The sequence below is a fragment of the Drosophila eugracilis genome, unplaced genomic scaffold, assembly GCF_018153835.1.
Source record: "Drosophila eugracilis isolate 14026-0451.02 unplaced genomic scaffold, ASM1815383v1 contig_1825, whole genome shotgun sequence".
NCBI lineage: Eukaryota > Metazoa > Arthropoda > Insecta > Diptera > Drosophilidae > Drosophila > Drosophila eugracilis.
This window is the reverse complement of record NW_024572672.1, coordinates 814,928-834,996: the sequence shown is the minus strand read 5'-3', so window position 1 is coordinate 834,996 and position 20,069 is coordinate 814,928. Positions and strand designations below refer to the sequence as shown.

Here is a 20,069-nt window from a genome sequence, read left to right as displayed (position 1 = left end):
TTTGTGTTTTGGCCTATTTTCCAAAAATTTATGACCCCCGACCTGTCAAAAAAGCAAAAATTTGGACAAAAATTAAATTTCCGACTTCGGCCACAAAAGTTTATGGGGTGAAAGTAGAGGTCGAAAGCTGCACAAAACAGTCTTTGACTTAGCTCTAGGACTTGTTTTGGCTGAATTATGGAATAAAAACCAAGAAAAATGAGCAATTTGTGTTTTGGCCTTTTTTCCAAAAATTGATGACCCCCGACCTGTCAAAAAAGCAAAAATTTGGACAAAAATTAAATTTCCGACTTCGGCCACAAAAGTTTATGGGGTGAAAGTAGAGGTCGAAAGCTGCACAAAACAGTCTTTGACTTAGCTCTAGGACTTGTTTTGGCTGAATTATGGAATAAAAACCAAGAAAAATGAGCAATTTGTGTTTTGGCCTTTTTTCCAAAAATTGATGACCCCCGACCTGTCAAAAAAGCAAAAATTTGGACAAAAATTAAATTTCCGACTTCGGCCACAAAAGTTTATGGGGTGAAAGTAGAGGTCGAAAGCTGCACAAAAACAGTCTTTGACTTAGCTCTAGGACTTGTTTTGGCTGAATTATGGAATAAAAACCAAGAAAAATGAGCAATTTGTGTTTTGGCCTTTTTTCCAAAAATTGATGACCCCCGACCTGTCAAAAAGCGAAAATTTGGCCAAAAATTAAATTTCCGACTTCGGCCACAAAAGTTTATGGGGTGAAAGTAGAGGTCGAAAGCTGCACAAAACAGTCTTTGACTTAGCTCTAGGACTTGTTTTGGCTGAATTATGGAATAAAAACCAAGAAAAATGAGCAATTTGTGTTTTGGCCTTTTTTCCAAAAATTGATGACCCCCGACCTGTCAAAAAAGCAAAAATTTGGACCAAAATTAAATTTCCGACTTCGGCCACAAAAGTTAATGGGGTGAAAGTAGAGGTCGAAAGCTGCACAAAACAGTCTTTGACTTAGCTCTAGGACTTGTTTTGGCTGAATTATGGAATAAAAACCAAGGAAAATGAGCAATTTGTGTTTTGGCCTATTTTCCAAAAATTTATGACCCCCGACCTGTCAAAAAAGCGGAAATTTGGCCAAATATTAAATTTCTGACTTCGGCCACAAAAGTTTATGGGGTGAAAGTAGAGGTCGAAAGCTGCACAAAACAGTCTTTGACTTAGCTCTAGGACTTGTTTTGGCTGAATTATGGAATAAAAACCAAGAAAAATGAGCAATTTGTGTTTTGGCCTTTTTTCCAAAAATTGATGACCCCCGACCTGTCAAAAAAGCAAAAATTTGGACAAAAATTAAATTTCCGACTTCGGCCACAAAAGTTTATGGGGTGAAAGTAGAGGTCGAAAGCTGCACAAAACAGTCTTTGACTTAGCTCTAGGACTTGTTTTGGCTGAATTATGGAATAAAAACCAAGAAAAATGAGCAATTTGTGTTTTGGCCTTTTTTCCAAAATTTGATGACCCCCGACCTGTCAAAAAAGCAAAAATTTGGACAAAAATTAAATTTCCGACTTCGGCCACAAAAGTTTATGGGGTGAAAGTAGAGGTCGAAAGCTGCACAAAACAGTCTTTGACTTAGCTCTAGGACTTGTTTTGGCTGAATTATGGAATAAAAACCAAGAAAAATGAGCAATTTGTGTTTTGGCCTTTTTTCCAAAAATTGATGACCCCCGACCTGTCAAAAAAGCAAAAATTTGGACAAAAATTAAATTTCCGACTTCGGCCACAAAAGTTTATGGGGTGAAAGTAGAGGTCGAAAGCTGCACAAAACAGTCTTTGACTTAGCTCTAGGACTTGTTTTGGCTGAATTATGGAATAAAAACCAAGAAAAATGAGCAATTTGTGTTTTGGCCTTTTTTCCAAAAATTGATGACCCCCGACCTGTCAAAAAAGCAAAAATTTGGACAAAAATTAAACTTTCGACTTCGGCCACAAAAGTTTATGGGGTGAAAGTAGAGGTCGAAAGCTGCACAAAACAGTCTTTGACTTAGCTCTAGGACTTGTTTTGGCTGAATTATGGAATAAAAACCAAGAGCAATTTGTGTTTTGGCCTTTTTTCCAAAAATTGATGACCCCCGACCTGTCAAAAAACCAAAAATTTGGACAAAAATTAAATTTCCGACTTCGGCCACAAAAGTTTATGGGGTGAAAGTAGAGGTAAAAGCTGCACAAAACAGTCTTTGACTTAGCTCTAGGACTTGTTTTGGCTGAATTATGGAATAAAAACCAAGAAAAATGAGCAATTTGTGTTTTGGCCTTTTTTCCAAAAATTGATGACCCCCGACCTGTCAAAAAAGCAAAAATTTGGACAAAAATTAAATTTCCGACTTCGGCCACAAAAGTTTATGGGGTGAAAGTAGAGGTCGAAAGCTGCACAAAACAGTCTTTGACTTAGCTCTAGGACTTGTTTTGGCTGAATTATGGAATAAAAACCAAGAAAAATGAGCAATTTGTGTTTTGGCCTTTTTTCCAAAAATTGATGACCCCCGACCTGTCAAAAAAGCAAAAATTTGGACAAAAATTAAATTTCCGACTTCGGCCACAAAAGTTTATGGGGTGAAAGTAGAGGTCGAAAGCTGCACAAAACAGTCTTTGACTTAGCTCTAGGACTTGTTTTGGCTGAATTATGGAATAAAAACCAAGAAAAATGAGCAATTTGTGTTTTGGCCTTTTTTCCAAAAATTGATGACCCCCGACCTGTCAAAAAACCAAAAATTTGGACAAAAATTAAATTTCCGACTTCGGCCACAAAAGTTTATGGGGTGAAAGTAGAGGTCGAAAGCTGCACAAAACAGTCTTTGACTTAGCTCTAGGACTTGTTTTGGCTGAATTATGGAATAAAAACCAAGAAAAATGAGCAATTTGTTGTTTGGCCTTTTTTCCAAAAATTGATGACCCCCGACCTGTCAAAAAACCAAAAATTTGGACAAAAATTAAATTTCCGACTTCGGCCACAAAAGTTTATGGGGTGAAAGTAGAGGTCGAAAGCTGCACAAAACAGTCTTTGACTTAGCTCTAGGACTTGTTTTGGCTGAATTATGGAATAAAAACCAAGAAAAATGAGCAATTTGTGTTTTGGCTTTTTTTCCAAAAATTGATGACCCCCGACCTGTCAAAAAAGCAAAAATTTTGACCAAAAATTAAATTTCCGACTTCGGCCACAAAAGTTAATGGGGTGAAAGTAGAGGTCGAAAGCTGCACAAAACAGTCTTTGACTTAGCTCTAGGACTTGTTTTGGCTGAATTATGGAATAAAAACCAAGGAAAATGAGCAATTTGTGTTTTGGCCTATTTTCCAAAAATTTATGACCCCCGACCTGTCAAAAAAGCGAAAATTTGGCCAAATATTAAATTTCCGACTTCGGCCACAAAAGTTTATGGGGTGAAAGTAGAGGTCGAAAGCTGCACAAAACAGTCTTTGACTTAGCTCTAGGACTTGTTTTGGCTGAATTATGGAATAAAAACCAAGAAAAATGAGCAATTTGTGTTTTGGCCTTTTTTCCAAAAATTTATGACCCCCGACCTGTCAAAAAAGCAAAAATTTGGACCAAAATTAAATTTCCGACTTCGGCCACAAAAGTTTATGGGGTGAAAGTAGAGGTCGAAAGCTGCACAAAACAGTCTTTGACTTAGCTCTAGGACTTGTTTTGGCTGAATTATGGAATAAAAACCAAGGAAAATGAGCAATTTGTGTTTTGGCCTATTTTCCAAAAATTGATGACCCCCGACCTGTCAAAAAAGCAAAAATTTGGACCAAAAATTAAATTTCCGACTTCGGCCACAAAAGTTAATGGGGTGAAAGTAGAGGTCGAAAGCTGCACAAAACAGTCTTTGACTTAGCTCTAGGACTTGTTTTGGCTGAATTATGGAATAAAAACCAAGGAAAATGAGCAATTTGTGTTTTGGCCTATTTTCCAAAAATTTATGACCCCCGACCTGTCAAAAAAGCAAAAATTTGGACAAAAATTAAATTTCCGACTTCGGCCACAAAAGTTTATGGGGTGAAAGTAGAGGTCGAAAGCTGCACAAAACAGTCTTTGACTTAGCTCTAGGACTTGTTTTGGCTGAATTATGGAATAAAAACCAAGAAAAATGAGCAATTTGTGTTTTGGCCTTTTTTCCAAAAATTGATGACCCCCGACCTGTCAAAAAACCAAAAATTTGGACAAAAATTAAATTTCCGACTTCGGCCACAAAAGTTTATGGGGTGAAAGTAGAGGTAAAAAGCTGCACAAAACAGTCTTTGACTTAGCTCTAGGACTTGTTTTGGCTGAATTATGGAATAAAAACCAAGAAAAACGAGCAATTTGTTGTTTGGCCTTTTTTCCAAAAAATTGATGACCCCCGACCTGTCAAAAAACCAAAAATTTGGACAAAAATTAAATTTCCGACTTCGGCCACAAAAGTTTATGGGGTGAAAGTAGAGGTCGAAAGCTGCACAAAACAGTCTTTGACTTAGCTCTAGGACTTGTTTTGGCTGAATTATGGAATAAAAACCAAGAAAAATGAGCAATTTGTGTTTTTGGCCTTTTTTCCAAAAAATTGATGACCCCCGACCTGTCAAAAAAGCAAAAATTTGGACCAAAATTAAATTTCCGACTTCGGCCACAAAAGTTAATGGGGTGAAAGTAGAGGTCGAAAGCTGCACAAAACAGTCTTTGACTTAGCTCTAGGACTTGTTTTGGCTGAATTATGGAATAAAAACCAAGGAAAATGAGCAATTTGTGTTTTGGCCTATTTTCCAAAAATTTATGACCCCCGACCTGTCAAAAAAGCGAAAATTTGGCCAAATATTAAATTTCCGACTTCGGCCACAAAAGTTTATGGGGTGAAAGTAGAGGTCGAAAGCTGCACAAAACAGTCTTTGACTTAGCTCTAGGACTTGTTTTGGCTGAATTATGGAATAAAAACCAAGAAAAATGAGCAATTTGTGTTTTGGCCTTTTTTCCAAAAATTTATGACCCCCGACCTGTCAAAAAAGCGAAAATTTGGCCAAATATTAAATTTCCGACTTCGGCCACAAAAGTTTATGGGGTGAAAGTAGAGGTCGAAAGCTGCACAAAACAGTCTTTGACTTAGCTCTAGGACTTGTTTTGGCTGAATTATGGAATAAAAACCAAGAAAAATGAGCAATTTGTGTTTTGGCCTTTTTTCCAAAAAATTGATGACCCCCGACCTGTCAAAAAAGCAAAAATTTGGACCAAAATTAAATTTCCGACTTCGGCCACAAAAGTTTAATGGGGTGAAAGTAGAGGTCGAAAGCTGCACAAAACAGTCTTTGACTTAGCTCTAGGACTTGTTTTGGCTGAATTATGGAATAAAAACCAAGGAAAATGAGCAATTTGTGTTTTGGCCTATTTTCCAAAAATTTATGACCCCCGACCTGTCAAAAAAGCAAAAATTTGGACAAAAATTAAATTTCCGACTTCGGCCACAAAAGTTTATGGGGTGAAAGTAGAGGTCGAAAGCTGCACAAAACAGTCTTTGACTTAGCTCTAGGACTTGTTTTGGCTGAATTATGGAATAAAAACCAAGAAAAATGAGCAATTTGTGTTTTGGCCTTTTTTCCAAAAAATGATGACCCCCGACCTGTCAAAAAAGCGAAAATTTGGCCAAATATTAAATTTCTGACTTTGTGTTTTGGCCTTTTTTCCAAAAATTTATGACCCCCGACCTGTCAAAAAAGCGAAAATTTGGCCAAATATTAAATTTCCGACTTCGGCCACAAAAGTTTATGGGGTGAAAGTAGAGGTCGAAAGCTGCACAAAACAGTCTTTGACTTAGCTCTAGGACTTGTTTTGGCTGAATTATGGAATAAAAACCAAGAAAAATGAGCAATTTGTGTTTTGGCCTTTTTTCCAAAAATTGATGACCCCCGACCTGTCAAAAAAGCAAAAATTTGGACCAAAATTAAATTTCCGACTTCGGCCACAAAAGTTAATGGGGTGAAAGTAGAGGTCGAAAGCTGCACAAAACAGTCTTTGACTTAGCTCTAGGACTTGTTTTGGCTGAATTATGGAATAAAAACCAAGAAAAATGAGCAATTTGTGTTTTGGCCTTTTTTCCAAAAATTGATGACCCCCGACCTGTCAAAAAAGCAAAAATTTGGACAAAAATTAAACTTTCCGACTTCGGCCACAAAAGTTTATGGGGTGAAAGTAGAGGTCGAAAGCTGCACAAAACAGTCTTTGACTTAGCTCTAGGACTTGTTTTGGCTGAATTATGGAATAAAAACCAAGAAAAATGAGCAATTTGTGTTTTGGCCTTTTTTTCCAAAAATTGATGACCCCCGACCTGTCAAAAAAGCAAAAATTTGGACAAAAATTAAATTTCCGACTTCGGCCACAAAAGTTTATGGGGTGAAAGTAGAGGTCGAAAGCTGCACAAAACAGTCTTTGACTTAGCTCTAGGACTTGTTTTGGCTGAATTATGGAATAAAAACCAAGAAAAATGAGCAATTTGCGTTTTGGCCTTTTTTCCAAAAATTGATGACCCCCGACTTGTCAAAAAAGCAAAAATTTGGACCAAAATTAAATTTCCGACTTCGGCCACAAAAGTTAATGGGGTGAAAGTAGAGGTCGAAAGCTGCACAAAACAGTCTTTGACTTAGCTCTAGGACTTGTTTTGGCTGAATTATGGAATAAAAACCAAGGAAAATGAGCAATTTGTGTTTTGGCCTATTTTCCAAAAATTTATGACCCCCGACCTGTCAAAAAAGCAAAAATTTGGACAAAAATTAAATTTCCGACTTCGGCCACAAAAGTTTATGGGGTGAAAGTAGAGGTCGAAAGCTGCACAAAACAGTCTTTGACTTAGCTCTAGGACTTGTTTTGGCTGAATTATGGAATAAAAACCAAGAAAAATGAGCAATTTGTGTTTTGGCCTTTTTTCCAAAAATTGATGACCCCCGACCTGTCAAAAAAGCAAAAATTTGGACAAAAATTAAATTTCCGACTTCGGCCACAAAAGTTTATGGGGTGAAAGTAGAGGTCGAAAGCTGCACAAAACAGTCTTTGACTTAGCTCTAGGACTTGTTTTGGCTGAATTATGGAATAAAAACCAAGAAAAACGAGCAATTTGTTGTTTGGCCTTTTTTCCAAAAATTGATGACCCCCGACCTGTCAAAAAAGCAAAAATTTGGACAAAAATTAAACTTTCGACTTCGGCCACAAAAGTTTATGGGGTGAAAGTAGAGGTCGAAAGCTGCACAAAACAGTCTTTGACTTAGCTCTAGGACTTGTTTTGGCTGAATTATGGAATAAAAACCAAGAAAAATTAGCAATTTGTGTTTTGGCCTTTTTTCCAAAAATTGATGACCCCCGACCTGTCAAAAAAGCAAAAATTTGGACAAAAATTAAATTTCCGACCTCGGCCACAAAAGTTTATGGGGTGAAAGTAGAGGTAAAAAGCTGCACAAAACAGTCTTTGACTTAGCTCTAGGACTTGTTTTGGCTGAATTATGGAATAAAAACCAAGGAAAATGAGCAATTTGTGTTTTGGCCTATTTTCCAAAAATTTATGACCCCCCGACCTGTCAAAAAAGCGAAAATTTGGCCAAATATTAAATTTCCGACTTCGGCCACAAAAGTTTATGGGGTGATAGTAGAGGTCGAAAGCTGCACAAAACAGTCTTTGACTTAGCTCTAGGACTTGTTTTGGCTGAATTATGGAATAAAAACCAAGAAAAATGAGCAATTTGTGTTTTGGCCTTTTTTCCAAAAATTGATGACCCCCGACCTGTCAAAAAAGCAAAAATTTGGACAAAAATTAAATTTCCGACTTCGGCCACAAAAGTTTATGGGGTGAAAGTAGAGGTCGAAAGCTGCACAAAACAGTCTTTGACTTAGCTCTAGGACTTGTTTTGGCTGAATTATGGAATAAAAACCAAGAAAAATGAGCAATTTGTGTTTTGGCCTTTTTTCCAAAAATTGATGACCCCCGACCTGTCAAAAAAGCAAAAATTTGAACAAAAATTAAATTTCCGACTTCGGCCACAAAAGTTAAATATATTAAAAGATTGATTTATATTTAAAAGTTTTCTTGTAGGATTCGGGTAACGCGACTATAACAACAACAAAAAAATAGTCAATTAAAGAAGTTTTTAAAAGATGTTAAAACGATGTATTATCGTATGAAAATATATCATATTTAAAATGAAAAAATTTATATAAATTTGTTTATTATTTTTGTTGGGCATGAAAGTACAAATTAAAAGTTTTCGGTGCACTATCAGATTAAAAACTTAACAAACAGTATGCGAATTTTGTACTGCATATACATATTCTGCTTGCAAGCTAGATTTTAATTCATAACAGACATATCTGACGTTATATAGCTAACACGCCAACACTGCTGCCCAACACTACATTTAATACTAAAACGAAACAAGCGTACCAGAAAGCAAAAAGATTTTGCAATCCGCAGAAAATACATATAAATAAATAGTTTATTTATGCGGATGGGCAGCAAAGTTTAGAGCTAAGATGGGATACGATGTAAATCGCTTTCAGGGGGAGGTGGATGAGGAGCTTACCTGTCCCATCTGCTCCGGAGTGTTAGAGGATCCGCTGCAGGTTTGTTTTTGTTTGCAGTTCGTGCAAAGTACATATACCTCATGCGATACATATGTGACATTATATATTTACCGATTCAGGCCGTGATGTGTGAGCACGCCTTCTGTCGTGGATGCATTAATGAGTGGCTAACCCGCCAGCCCACATGTCCGGTGGATCGCAATGCCCTGACGACCGCCAATTTGCGAGCAGTGCCTCGTATATTGCGCAACCTACTGTCCAGGTGAGAAGCACCCAACTCCTCCACCTTCTTCTTCTTTTTCTTGATGAGCCAAAACTAATCTTTGACCCCCGCAATACAGACTGTCAATTACCTGTGACAATGCACCTTATGGCTGCACGGCTGTCCTAAAACTAGATGCTTACAATTCCCATCTGGAAGAGTGCATCCACAATCCGAAGCGACCATTTCCGTGCGAGAAGGGCTGTGGCTTCGACATACCCAAGGATGAACTAAAGGATCACAACTGCGTCCGGGAGCTACGCACTCTGATCGTTAAGCAGACTGAAAAGATGGGAGAGCTTAAGTCGGAGCTAACCGACCAGCAGCTGACCATCAACGAACTGAAACGAGAACTGCAGTTATTTAAGGACTTTATGCGTGCCATGCGTGTCTCTAATCCTGCGATGCGGGCTATAGCCGACCAGATGGAGCGCGACGAGGTGATCCGCTGGAGCAGCACCCTGCCCCGGGCCAGAGTCACGCGCTGGGGGGGAATGATCTCTACGCCCGACGATGCACTGCAGGTGGAGCCCCAAAAATACATTTATTTGAACATTAACTTACTTCATTACCTTTCGAAAGCTCATGATTAAGCGCGCTTTGTCCGAGTCGGGTTGTCCGCCACATATCCTGGATAGTCTCATGGAATTCTGCCACGAGCGTCGTTGGCCACGGGGGCTCAGTTCGCTGGAGACGCGACAAACCAACCGTAGAATTTACGATAACTATATGTGTCGGCGCATTCCAGGTGATTTACAAACTTAAATCCGGAAATCACAATCATTACTTGAGTTTGTTTTTTTCACAGGCAAGCAAGCTGTGCTCGTTTTGAGCTGTGACAACCTCCACATGACTGAGGACGTCATGATCGATCCCGGCCTGGTCATGATCTTCGCCCATGGCATCGAGTAAAGCACCTAATCAGCGGTGCTTAACCACTTATCCTAGGTTAACTGCTAACTATATCGAACAGTGCTCAGTTTTGTTGATTCCTTAACTTAAGTGTAAGAATTAAAAGCAATAGTATAGGTAAAACGCAAAAAACGTACCATTCAAGCGCCTCATGACGACTATCAAGTTGTACAAAAATTATACATTTATTTCGGATCATTGTTTTTTTCCATTTTAGTTCGTAAAAATTTCGCATATTCCATTAAAATCGCATACCCAATATTACGTGTTTGATTAAGCGATCTCAACGAATCTCCCTTTTGTTATCGTTCACTTCATCTTCATTTTGATGGAAAGAAGCTGTGAGTGTCTTAATTCGTGTTTCAATTCTTATTACGCAACTTACTTAAAATTCTAAATATATGTCAGTACTTTTAGAATAAATGTGTAACAAGTAATAAAAAATTGATTTCAATTACGTATATTAGGTGTTTTTTTTTAAATATGGTAAATAATTATATGGTTTGAAATGTATGTACATATCATTTTTTTATGATTAAAAAATTGTAATGCCTGGGATATCATTTATTTATTATCATTAATAATAATATATTTTTATTAATTCTATTTGAGTGATAAATGCAAAAACGGTATAAATCTCTAACCCAACATCTTTACATTGGAATAAACTTAATGTTAATTTCATTCTATATTAAATTTGACACCTTTAAAATCAATATTATTTTGTAGTATTCTAAATTATAAATGATAATAACATAAACTGATTTTGCTAGGTTTTCCATCAGCTGAAAGAGTACACAATCGGCTGCATTAGAAACACTAAGATAAAAGTTCACTGGGATGCCCTCCACTAGCAGACACCAACGTATAGGGGCGATCTTTTCGCCCCCGCTCTTGGGAGCCGTAAAAGTTCTGGGCAACATCTGTTTCCCGAAAAGGAAATCGAAAAGCAACAAAAACCAGGCAACGTCGGGTTAAAAAAATAAACAAAAGAAAACCAAACTAGTTCCTCCACGAGCTTTGGCAACTAACCGGTTTCGGCTTTTGTACACCCGTTTTGTTTTTTTCCTACATAATACAACATTATTAACTGTTTGCATCTGTTACATGTGCCAAAAATCAAATTTGATTATACAAGCCAGTTTTTGTCTTATTTTTTTTCGTATTTGCCGAAACATCTTGAATATTGATAGAAGCAATTAACGCCATCGAACAAAAGGGGGATGGCCCCCCGTGGCTATTGAAAAGTGAGAGTTGATCGGCCGATCGAAAAGACTGAGATACATCCATTAGTTGATCGTGAAGTGGCATAGCCGACGGACGTGTGCGATCTCCAGAAGCAAACAAATCGAAGAATCCAAAATGAATCTGTCAATTCCGGTACTAATTGTGGCCCTCATCTGTCTGGAGGCTGCGTCGGCGTTTCCCCAACTGAGACAGCGTAACGAGAAGCAGGTCCAGACCGGGGAAGATGATTTGCGTAAGTTTATATTATTAAAATTAATTAACAGAAGTGAATAATTACTGTTAAAATCTTACATCCATATGTGGTTTTAATTTTATATGAGATTTTTCATTCATTTGTTAGAGTATCAACTCTTCCAGGAAATAAGATTATCGCTATATATACAGATTATCAACATAATAGTAAAATATCATTAAAAATAAAAATAAAACTAATGTTTTTTATATAGAAACCTTAAATTAAGAATGATTCATTTTTTTTATTGTAGATATGAAAATCTATTACATTGTATAGAACAAGGTATACAGAAGATTGTTTCTAAACTAAACAAACAAATATCGTGAAAAATCAAATGAAAATGTAGTGAAAAAATAACGATTGATTTACGAAGTATTAATTTTTTGACTTACTCGTTTTTCAGCATCCAAGGGTGCCACAATCGAAGAAGTTGTTGTAGAATCTGCCTTGTACATCAAGCCGAAGTCCAACCCACAGGTACGACGTGTCCGTTCAGCTGTAGAGCAAGGCTCTGGAATAACCCACAAGAGGGTTAAGCGCCAATTTGGACCAGGATTTGGTGGCCAATATGCCGGAAATCCAGGATTCGGCGGGGGATTCGGTGGAAATCCAGGTTTTGAAGGTGGATTCGGCGGCAACCAAGGATTCGGTGGAGAAGGACAAGGATTTGGTGGTGGACAAGGATTTGGTGGTAATCAAGGTTTCGGCGGAAATCAGGGTAGCAAGGTCCAGGCAGGCACATCGGCCGGTGCTGGAGGAACCAAAGCTGGTGTTGATGTTGGAGCCGGACCAAATGGTGGCAATGCCAATGCCAATGTTCAGTTGAATCCACTGGGACCTCTCGGACCCGATGGCTACAACCAGGAGCAGGCCGCATCCAATGGAGCTGCCAATAGCAACTATAACAATGGCCTTAACTTCGGTTCTTCGGCGGCCAGTGGACAGGCTCAGGGCTTCCAGTCTCAGAGTGCCAATGGATCATTCGGTGCCTCCTCCGCCAGCACGGCTACACAGTCCCAGAACTCCAGTCCCTTTGGATCTAACAATGCGGCTGGCGCATCACTAAGTCAGGTGTACCATCTTCCTAATGGACAGACCATTAACTTCAGCTCCACCAACAGCTTTGCCAATGGAGGAGCTAATCATGGCAGCAGCCATGGTTCGTCGGTTTCCGTGAGCCGTTAGGAGCCAATGGCATCCTACAAGGAATATACCTCCAAGTTAATCTATTGATCTATTGATCAGCAATACTGTGTGCAAATGTCGAAAATAATCGAATAAATATTTATGATTGAATAAATCTTTTTTTGTCATAATTAAATTGATAAAAGGTAAGTATCAATTTTTAAAATAACCTTGCCATCAACCTGAAAGCATTAAAATTAGCTCAGAATTTTTATATTTTCTGGTTTATTTTAATGGGTTTTAAACTTAAATCGGCATTATCGCACAGCACTGTCATGGACTTTTCTTTAGGTTTTCCTTATACGAATCCAAATCGCGGTTTGGATCGTCAATTGTTAGTCAGTTAGTTTAAATTGCCCGCCAATTTTTCAAATTTGATTTGTATACGGTCACACTATTTACCACAGCTGCATCGAACGGTGGTGCCTAAGAGATTCATGTGCGACATTCCGAGATATACGGTAAGCATCTCATAGTCATTTGTATCAATATTTATACTTAAACCGGGTGTTAGAAAGGTTACAAGCTATTAAATATTCCTGTTAACGCTTCGTTAACAAAATTCGCAAAAATCGCTGTATTTGGTAATTTTTAAATTTATTTTTGTTCAACTCTTTTTTTGAAGGATCTAGTAATAATAATAAATGAAGTTTTCCAGTGTTGTTTTAAAATATTGCTGCAATTAATGGGATTGAATTGTAAAATGGTTGATCTTTGTTTGCGCGACTAAGCCCAACTGATGTTTCTTAAAATAACTAATCTGACTCGCTCTCGCTTTCCGACTGGAAATCTCCCACTTCTATAGAAAACTTGTATTCCTGATCGCAACCCAAGTAGGAATCGCTCATATAGTATAGTGTGTAGTCGTGTTTGCCTGGACTAGGAGCCACAAAGTCCAGCTTGACCTTTGCTTTTTGCTGGAGTGTAAGCCGTTTAATAGAGAGCAGGGAGTTGGTCTTGGGATCACCAATAACAACCCACCATCCTTCCTCACGTTTCTGTGGGAAGAAGGGAGCAATGACTGGGCCGGTGACCTCATCCTCACGCTCTAATTGAACAACCACATTGACGGTTGACCCTGAGTTAATCCGATCTTTGTCTACAACTTCGTAGTTAAGCTCAATATTCGGATACCGGTTACAGAAACGAGCCACATCGGCCATTTGTAAGTCAGAAAGCTGCAGTAGGCGGGTACGATCCTCGTCCTCCAGTTCCATGATATCGAAAACGGTTTCGATTTTCTGCAACAAACAACGAAACATATTAGAAACTTAAAGGGAATGATGAGTTTTTTTATTTTTACCTTTTCTGTACACCGCTTGACAATCTCGGGACTAAAGTGCGGCAACTGTTTCAAATAAGAGTCCTTGCTCCACATGGCCTGCGTTACCATCTGTGCCAGCTCCATGGCCGCCACAGCCGGGGAGAGCCAGCCATTGGAACTCAGCACATCAACACAGGCCTGGATGAGCCGGATGGCCTTGCTTAATATCTGTTCCGTATCTCCTTGCAATTCAGGCCCCAACTGCAATCTCGAAAGATGAGCTTGGAGCAGCAAATTGGTCTTAATATGCGGATCATTGAACCTAAAATGAAATTGGTTATTTTATTTTTAAATAATTGGTTAATGGCTCAGCTTACTTTGGTGCCGTTTCATTAGGACCAGTAAGTTTGTTAGGCAAACGCTGGGACAACGTGCGCAGAACCTGCTCTTCATGATGCCTGACAACAATATCCTCGTATTCAGCAGCCGATGAAATGATCTCAAGCAGGCCGCGCACTTTCGTTTTGCTGTTGAGGGACAAACTGAAGAGTTCTAAAGAATAAAAATAAATTGAATTAATGAAATGAAAATGATTAAAATTAAATATACTCCTTCTTACCAATTGTTGTATAGTTAATGTAATAATATGCCGCAATCATGCCCAGATTGAGTGGTAATGTATCCATATCATCCTCCACGCTGATACATTTAGACTGCTCCAGATCGCTCAGTGTGTTCTCCACCAACTCCGAAAGATGATCGGAGAGATGTCGATGTGTGACACCCTGGAGATTATAGTAATTGGGATTTTGGGTCAATCTCCTGTACAGGAACGTCCAGGTGAGATAGTCCACAGCATCCTGCTTGTTCTCAATCGTCTTAGTCACCACCTCGGCATTGAAGTGATCGTGCATTCGGTGGTCCAAATGACTTTCGATGGGTAGCGGCTCGTTGATGAACTTCTTAAAGAAGTCCTTCTTGCTGCTCTGGCACATCAATACGCATTTGGCATCGGTATCTTCGTTGGGTCGATTGGCTCGTCCAATCATCTGCAGCACATCGGTGATGGGATAATCCTCATACGAATGATTCTTGCCGTTATAGAATTGTGTGTCCATAATGATCACCAAGTGAGCAGAGATGCTCATTCCCCAGCAAAGATCCCTAGAGACAACTGCAACTTGCACAGCGCCAGAGTCAAAAAGTTGTTCCACCAGTCGATGATCGGAGGAGGATAAACCTTCATGAAGATATGCCACTCCTTGAGCTAGGGTCTCCTTCAGAGTTTTATCTGTCATTCGCTCCAGGAACGGTTTGATATCCTCCTCTTCTGCATGGAAGAACCTGTTCGGTTGCAAATCCGAGGCAGCGTAGGTCAGGACATCAATAGCCGTCAGTCTGGCCTGCTTTCTGGACGATACGAATACGATCACAGGCTTGTGGGCGCTATACTTGAGTATGGCATTGTAAACCGGCTTGGACATTGTGGCAATTCTGGTGGCGTTGTGGGTGACATTAAAACCTTGGATGTGCAGCTCTAATGGAATGGGACGCACGCTTGGGTGGAAGTTAAATGTGGCATTGGGATTGCAGCCCAACCACTGGGCCACATCCCTAGCATCGGTCAGCGAGGCGGACAAGGCTACTATCCTGATCTGTTTCTCAATCTGCGAGCTAATGTAGCGCATCCTAGAGCACACAATTTCCAACACAGGGCCATCCTCTCCACCAACCAACTGAAGTTCGTCCACAATGAAAAGGTTCACTAGTTGGACGTTCTTCCTCTGCTTCCATCTGCGTGACAACACATCCCATTTATCTGCTGTAGTGATAACCAGCTGTCCCTTCGCAATCAATTTCAGATCGGTTCCAGTTTCACCAGTCAATTTAACCACTTTTATGTCCAGGGAACCAAACTTGTTGTGCCAATCTGTGAAGACTAGATCTGCCAAAGCATCTTGCGAAACTAAATAGACACAACGAGCATCTGATTGAGTGGTGAACAAGCGCATAATGGCAAACTCTGCAATGGTCATCTTTCCAGATCCGGTTGGAGCTCCAACAAAAACGTTCTCATCACTATTGTAGACGGCATTAAAGACCTGTGTCTGGATAGGATTGAATTGTGGGAACCGTTGCGAGTAAAACGATTCAAACTTAGGCTGGCGGAGGGCACTAATGGGGAGAGGCTGCAGATCCAACAGCTCCGTAGGTGGCATATTCTTTTCCGGCAGAATCAAGTGTCGGAAGGAGACTGGCAACTGTGTCTCTGCTCCAATCCAGCGATCCGAAACAATTCGCAAGAAGTATTGCGGCGGTAGCGGCTCGAAAACAGGCACAAAGAACTTCAACTGATGTTCATCTTGGGAGTACTTTTGCTTTAATAGGAAGAACTCGTGATGCAGAATGAGTTCAGAGTCCACATCTTCTATCAACACCCAAAAACCTTCTGACTGGCCATGCACCTTCTCATCCCATTGGAAATCTGGTGTGATGGTAAGTTCCACTCTTAGTGTTCCCCTTGTTATGGGCTGAATGTGCGTGGAAAGCTCCAACTTGGGAAACTGGTGTACAAATTTGTGAATGGTCTTTCCTAGTTTGGGCACTCTGATAAGCTCACCCAGTTCATGGGGCTCCAAGTCATAAAGCCGGCCCCAAGGAAAGTGCTTCTTCTCCAGCTTCTTGGCAATCTCATCGGGCATCTTCTTAAACTGTCTAAGTGGAGTCATCGATTGCCACATCCTCCGATCGATCATTTTGCAGAGCGTCAACGTTTTGTCCGCCAATTGAGCCCATCCGCGGGTCAACACAATTTCAAAGATAGCCCTCATCAAACGAGCTGCGGATTGGGTAATGAATACCATGTCCGACATCAGGGCAAAGCCCTCCAGTTTCAATTGGGATATGTAGGCTTGCAACAAAACATTAACCTTTGCGCTATGCTCCTCAATAGACTCCTTAATGGGAATGGGCACTCGTTCCATTAGCTTTTGCAGCTCTAACTTTTCTTCTTCTCTGACAGAAATGTGACGGAACTCTGAGGATAAAGAGAACACACGGAATAGCTCAATCTCGCTGAGAGTTTGCTTTAGCAGTTGGTTGTAAGTCAGCATAGTTTCGTGTGTTAGGTAATAGTGAGAGGCAATGCGTCCCAGATCTGTAACTTGGAAATGTCCTGTCTTTCGATCGTATTTTACAAGGCCACTCCTCTCCAGACAGCAAGCAGCGGTATGCAAGAGATCTGCGCGATGCTGCTCCAACAGAGGATCCGCCTTTATAGCGTCGTGCGATACTCCATACAGCGTGGGATTCCTGAGCATTCTGATGTACAAATATGTGTACCCCAACCAATTAACTGCATCCTGTAAATGTTGGACGGTTCCCAACACAATCTCAGCATTCAGCATGTCAGGCAGCTTAGAGATAAATTGCGACTCAATTGGCAACTGCTGGTTGAGCAGAGAGAGATAAAACTGCAGCTCACTGTGATTGGTTATAAGAATACCCTCACCCTTGGTGTCATACTGCGGTCTTCCGGCACGACCCAACATCTGAAGGACATCCAAAGCACTCAGCTCCACCCAGCGTCCTTTTTCCGGATTGTAGACCTGCGTTCCCTTGATGATTACCGTATGAGCTGGGAGATTCACACCCCAAGCTAGAGTGGCCGTGGAAACTAGAACCTGAATATGCCGATCCGCGAAAAGATCTTCCACCAGGGTACGATCAACGCGCGTCATTCCAGCATGATGAATGGCGAATCCGTAGGGCAGCAGCTCTTTTAGCTCTGTGTTCTTCACTTGCTCTGCTTCAGTGCGCAGCACTTCCATGCTGGCAGACCCTTCCCTTAAGAAGCTACCAAGGGTATCTTGCTCCAGGCACATGTCCCTTACAGCCCTGGCCGTTTTTCCAGTCTCCTTTCGTGAATGTACAAAAACAAGCACCTGATTCCGCCCAGCATGCTCCATGGTCTTTTCGTAAACAATCTCGTTCATCACCTGGAAGCGCTTCAGAGCCTTCTTTTCCGTCACACCAATATACTGCTGCTCCAAGGACACTGGCCTGTAGCTGTTATCAAAGTAGAAGAGGCCTTTATCGGGCTTGACGCGTAAGAAGGTTGCGACGTCCTGATAGTTTGGTAGTGTAGCCGAAAGTCCCACTAATCGCACTTCCTCCTGGGTGGTCTCAATGTTTCTTATTGTTCGTGCCACCAGGGCCTCCAGTACTGGACCACGCTCGTCATGAAGCAGATGGATCTCATCGATGATTACCAATCGCACTAAGCTCACAAAGGTACGCTCTCCTCCCTTACGAGTAATGATATCCCACTTCTCTGGCGTGCACACAATCACCTGGGTGGCTGCAATCTGCTCCCTTGTCAGCTGGTGATCTCCAGTCAACTCAGAGACAGTCAGATTATAGCAGGCAAGGCGTCGTCCAAAGTTACCCACCATTTCCTGCACCAACGATTTCATAGGAGCCACGTAGATGATCTTGAAATCCTGTGCATTGATGGTGCCGTCCTCATTGATGTGCTTGCCAATCTCCCGCATCATTGTAAGCAAAGCCACGTTAGTTTTACCAGCTCCAGTAGGGGCACACAGCAACATATTTTCATCACTATCCAATGCGGCCTTGTACAAACGACTTTGAATACGATTCAAGGTCTTGAAACCTTCGAACACAGGCTGGACGTATTTCGGGAGCTTGTCCACTGGCTGAAGTTCCTCGTTGGCATCGAAAGGTACTGGCTTCAGAGCAGGCACATGCACCTCTTCGTATCCCTTGCGTTGTTTCCTGTAGGATCCATCTGGCAACTGGCAGCGCTTGTTGGCCATAAAATGGGATCCCTGAGTGAAAGCCATCTCTTCTAACTCGAGCAGCTGCCGCACACCGGCTACTTGACCTGCAGCCGCCGCTCCACCATCTTCAGCATCTCCTTTGCCTCTCTTATTGCCACGCGCCTCGCCCTCGTCCTGCTCCTCGGACTTTCCTGTGTCCAATTGCCGCAGAATCTTGGCCAGCGTTGAATTACCCCGCATCTTTTCGCGAATTCTTTGACGTTCGCTGTCTGTTTGAGCAGAGGCCAACATGGTGCAGTACAATACCATCTGGCGGTTGAGCTTTAACTGTTTGATGAAGTCAAAACAGTCGTAGCCCAGCAGCAGCACCAACTGGTTTTCACAATCGCGATCGTCGGCGGCATCCTTGAGGATCTTGAGCACATCAGCAGACTTGCTCTGCGACACCATGGCATCCTTGTAGAACTTGCTCAGGCAACGCTGTAGCCAATAGGCATCAATGTCCAAAGGATGCAAAGAGCGCTCTTTCTTTACATTATTGGCAGCTTCCTCGTTGGCTAACTGGAAAAGAAAATATGTATTATTAATAGGAATCCCCACATTTGTTTTATATCTTACATTCTCTGCATGCAGGGTATGATCAATGCGCGCTTCCTCGCCTTCATCCTGGGCGTCATCATCGCGAATCTCGCCATACATATCGTTGTCGCTCTCCTCTTCGGATTCCTCAAATTGCACATTGATGCCGTAAGTTTCATCGATCTGCTCCTCGTTGTTGGGAGCTGCTGTCAACGCATTTACCGCATCGCTGCCAAAATCTGTGATCTTCTTGCCTAAGTTAACCAGCAGGGCAAAGCGCTCATCGGTGACTGCACCTAGCAGACTGTCCACATCTCTTTTTCGCTCCCGATCCTTCAGGCGATCATTTTTTAACACAGCAAGAATTTCGTCGGCGGCACCGCACAGGATGTCTCTGGGCTGATCCCCTAGAGCCTCTTGGATGAAACTGAGTAGTACCTCGTAAGTCTGGCGAGTTTCTTGGGTCTTGGGTCGATAGACAATGCCCACCATTTCGTCGATGCCCTCGGAAAGCAAAGTGGCTCCCTTCATCCGCTCGAAATCATACTGAGCCTCATCTCGCTTTTGGCGCTTCACCTTGCGCTCCTCTGTTTTCTCCGGCTTCGTTCGCTGGTAACGATCACCCATCCGAGTTCCGTCAAGCTTTCCCACCAAAGAACACACTTCTCCGGTGGCCTCATCCCGTCGCGGTCGTTCGATGAGTCGGACATCGGCTTGCAGCACAAGATTGGAGTTCTGAAAAAAAAAAACACATTTTATTCGTATGTTTGTGAAATTCGGCAAAGACGCCGCATGGAGTGGGAAAGTTTTTTCCGGACGGGATTTAGTACTTACCGCCTTGTACTCGTACTGCAGCTGACGAGCTGCGGCATCCGCCATGTCTGTTTAATTCTTTGCACAGGTATTTATTACTTAAATTAACCTATTTTTATAGATTTTCCAGTAAAATTACAGTGAAAAGCCGCTGTTTGTGGTTGGCCACCACACAGAGTTGCACATTAAGGCATTCACATGAAAGTGGCATTCACACAAAA

The 20,069-nt window shown here is 41.2% G+C and overlaps 3 protein-coding genes across 3 annotated transcripts; 2 read left to right on the top strand and 1 right to left on the bottom strand.

Annotated features, from left to right (window-relative positions):
* Window positions 1-8,377: 8,377 nt before the first annotated feature.
* LOC108117337 (E3 ubiquitin-protein ligase NRDP1) lies at window positions 8,378-10,183 on the top strand. Its single transcript, XM_017229708.2, has 5 exons — window positions 8,378-8,587; window positions 8,668-8,810; window positions 8,890-9,334; window positions 9,393-9,558; window positions 9,619-10,183. Exons 1-5 carry the CDS (start codon window positions 8,498-8,500, stop codon window positions 9,720-9,722), a joined length of 948 nt encoding a protein of 315 aa, XP_017085197.1. The 5' UTR covers window positions 8,378-8,497; the 3' UTR covers window positions 9,723-10,183.
* Window positions 10,184-10,763: 580 nt separating this feature from the next.
* Window positions 10,764-12,505, top strand: LOC108117338 (keratin, type II cytoskeletal 3). Its single transcript, XM_017229709.2, has 2 exons — window positions 10,764-11,202; window positions 11,609-12,505. The coding sequence occupies exons 1-2, from the start codon at window positions 11,085-11,087 to the stop codon at window positions 12,388-12,390; spliced, it is 900 nt and encodes a 299-aa protein (XP_017085198.1). The 5' UTR covers window positions 10,764-11,084; the 3' UTR covers window positions 12,391-12,505.
* A 458-nt stretch (window positions 12,506-12,963) lies between these two features.
* LOC108117395 (putative U5 small nuclear ribonucleoprotein 200 kDa helicase) lies at window positions 12,964-20,026 on the bottom strand. Its single transcript, XM_017229801.2, has 6 exons — window positions 19,870-20,026; window positions 19,075-19,770; window positions 14,274-19,017; window positions 14,032-14,206; window positions 13,694-13,976; window positions 12,964-13,631 (listed from the first exon to the last, which is right to left on the bottom strand). The coding sequence occupies exons 1-6, from the start codon at window positions 19,912-19,914 to the stop codon at window positions 13,146-13,148; spliced, it is 6,429 nt and encodes a 2,142-aa protein (XP_017085290.1). The 5' UTR covers window positions 19,915-20,026; the 3' UTR covers window positions 12,964-13,145.
* Between the last annotated feature and the right edge of the window lie 43 nt (window positions 20,027-20,069).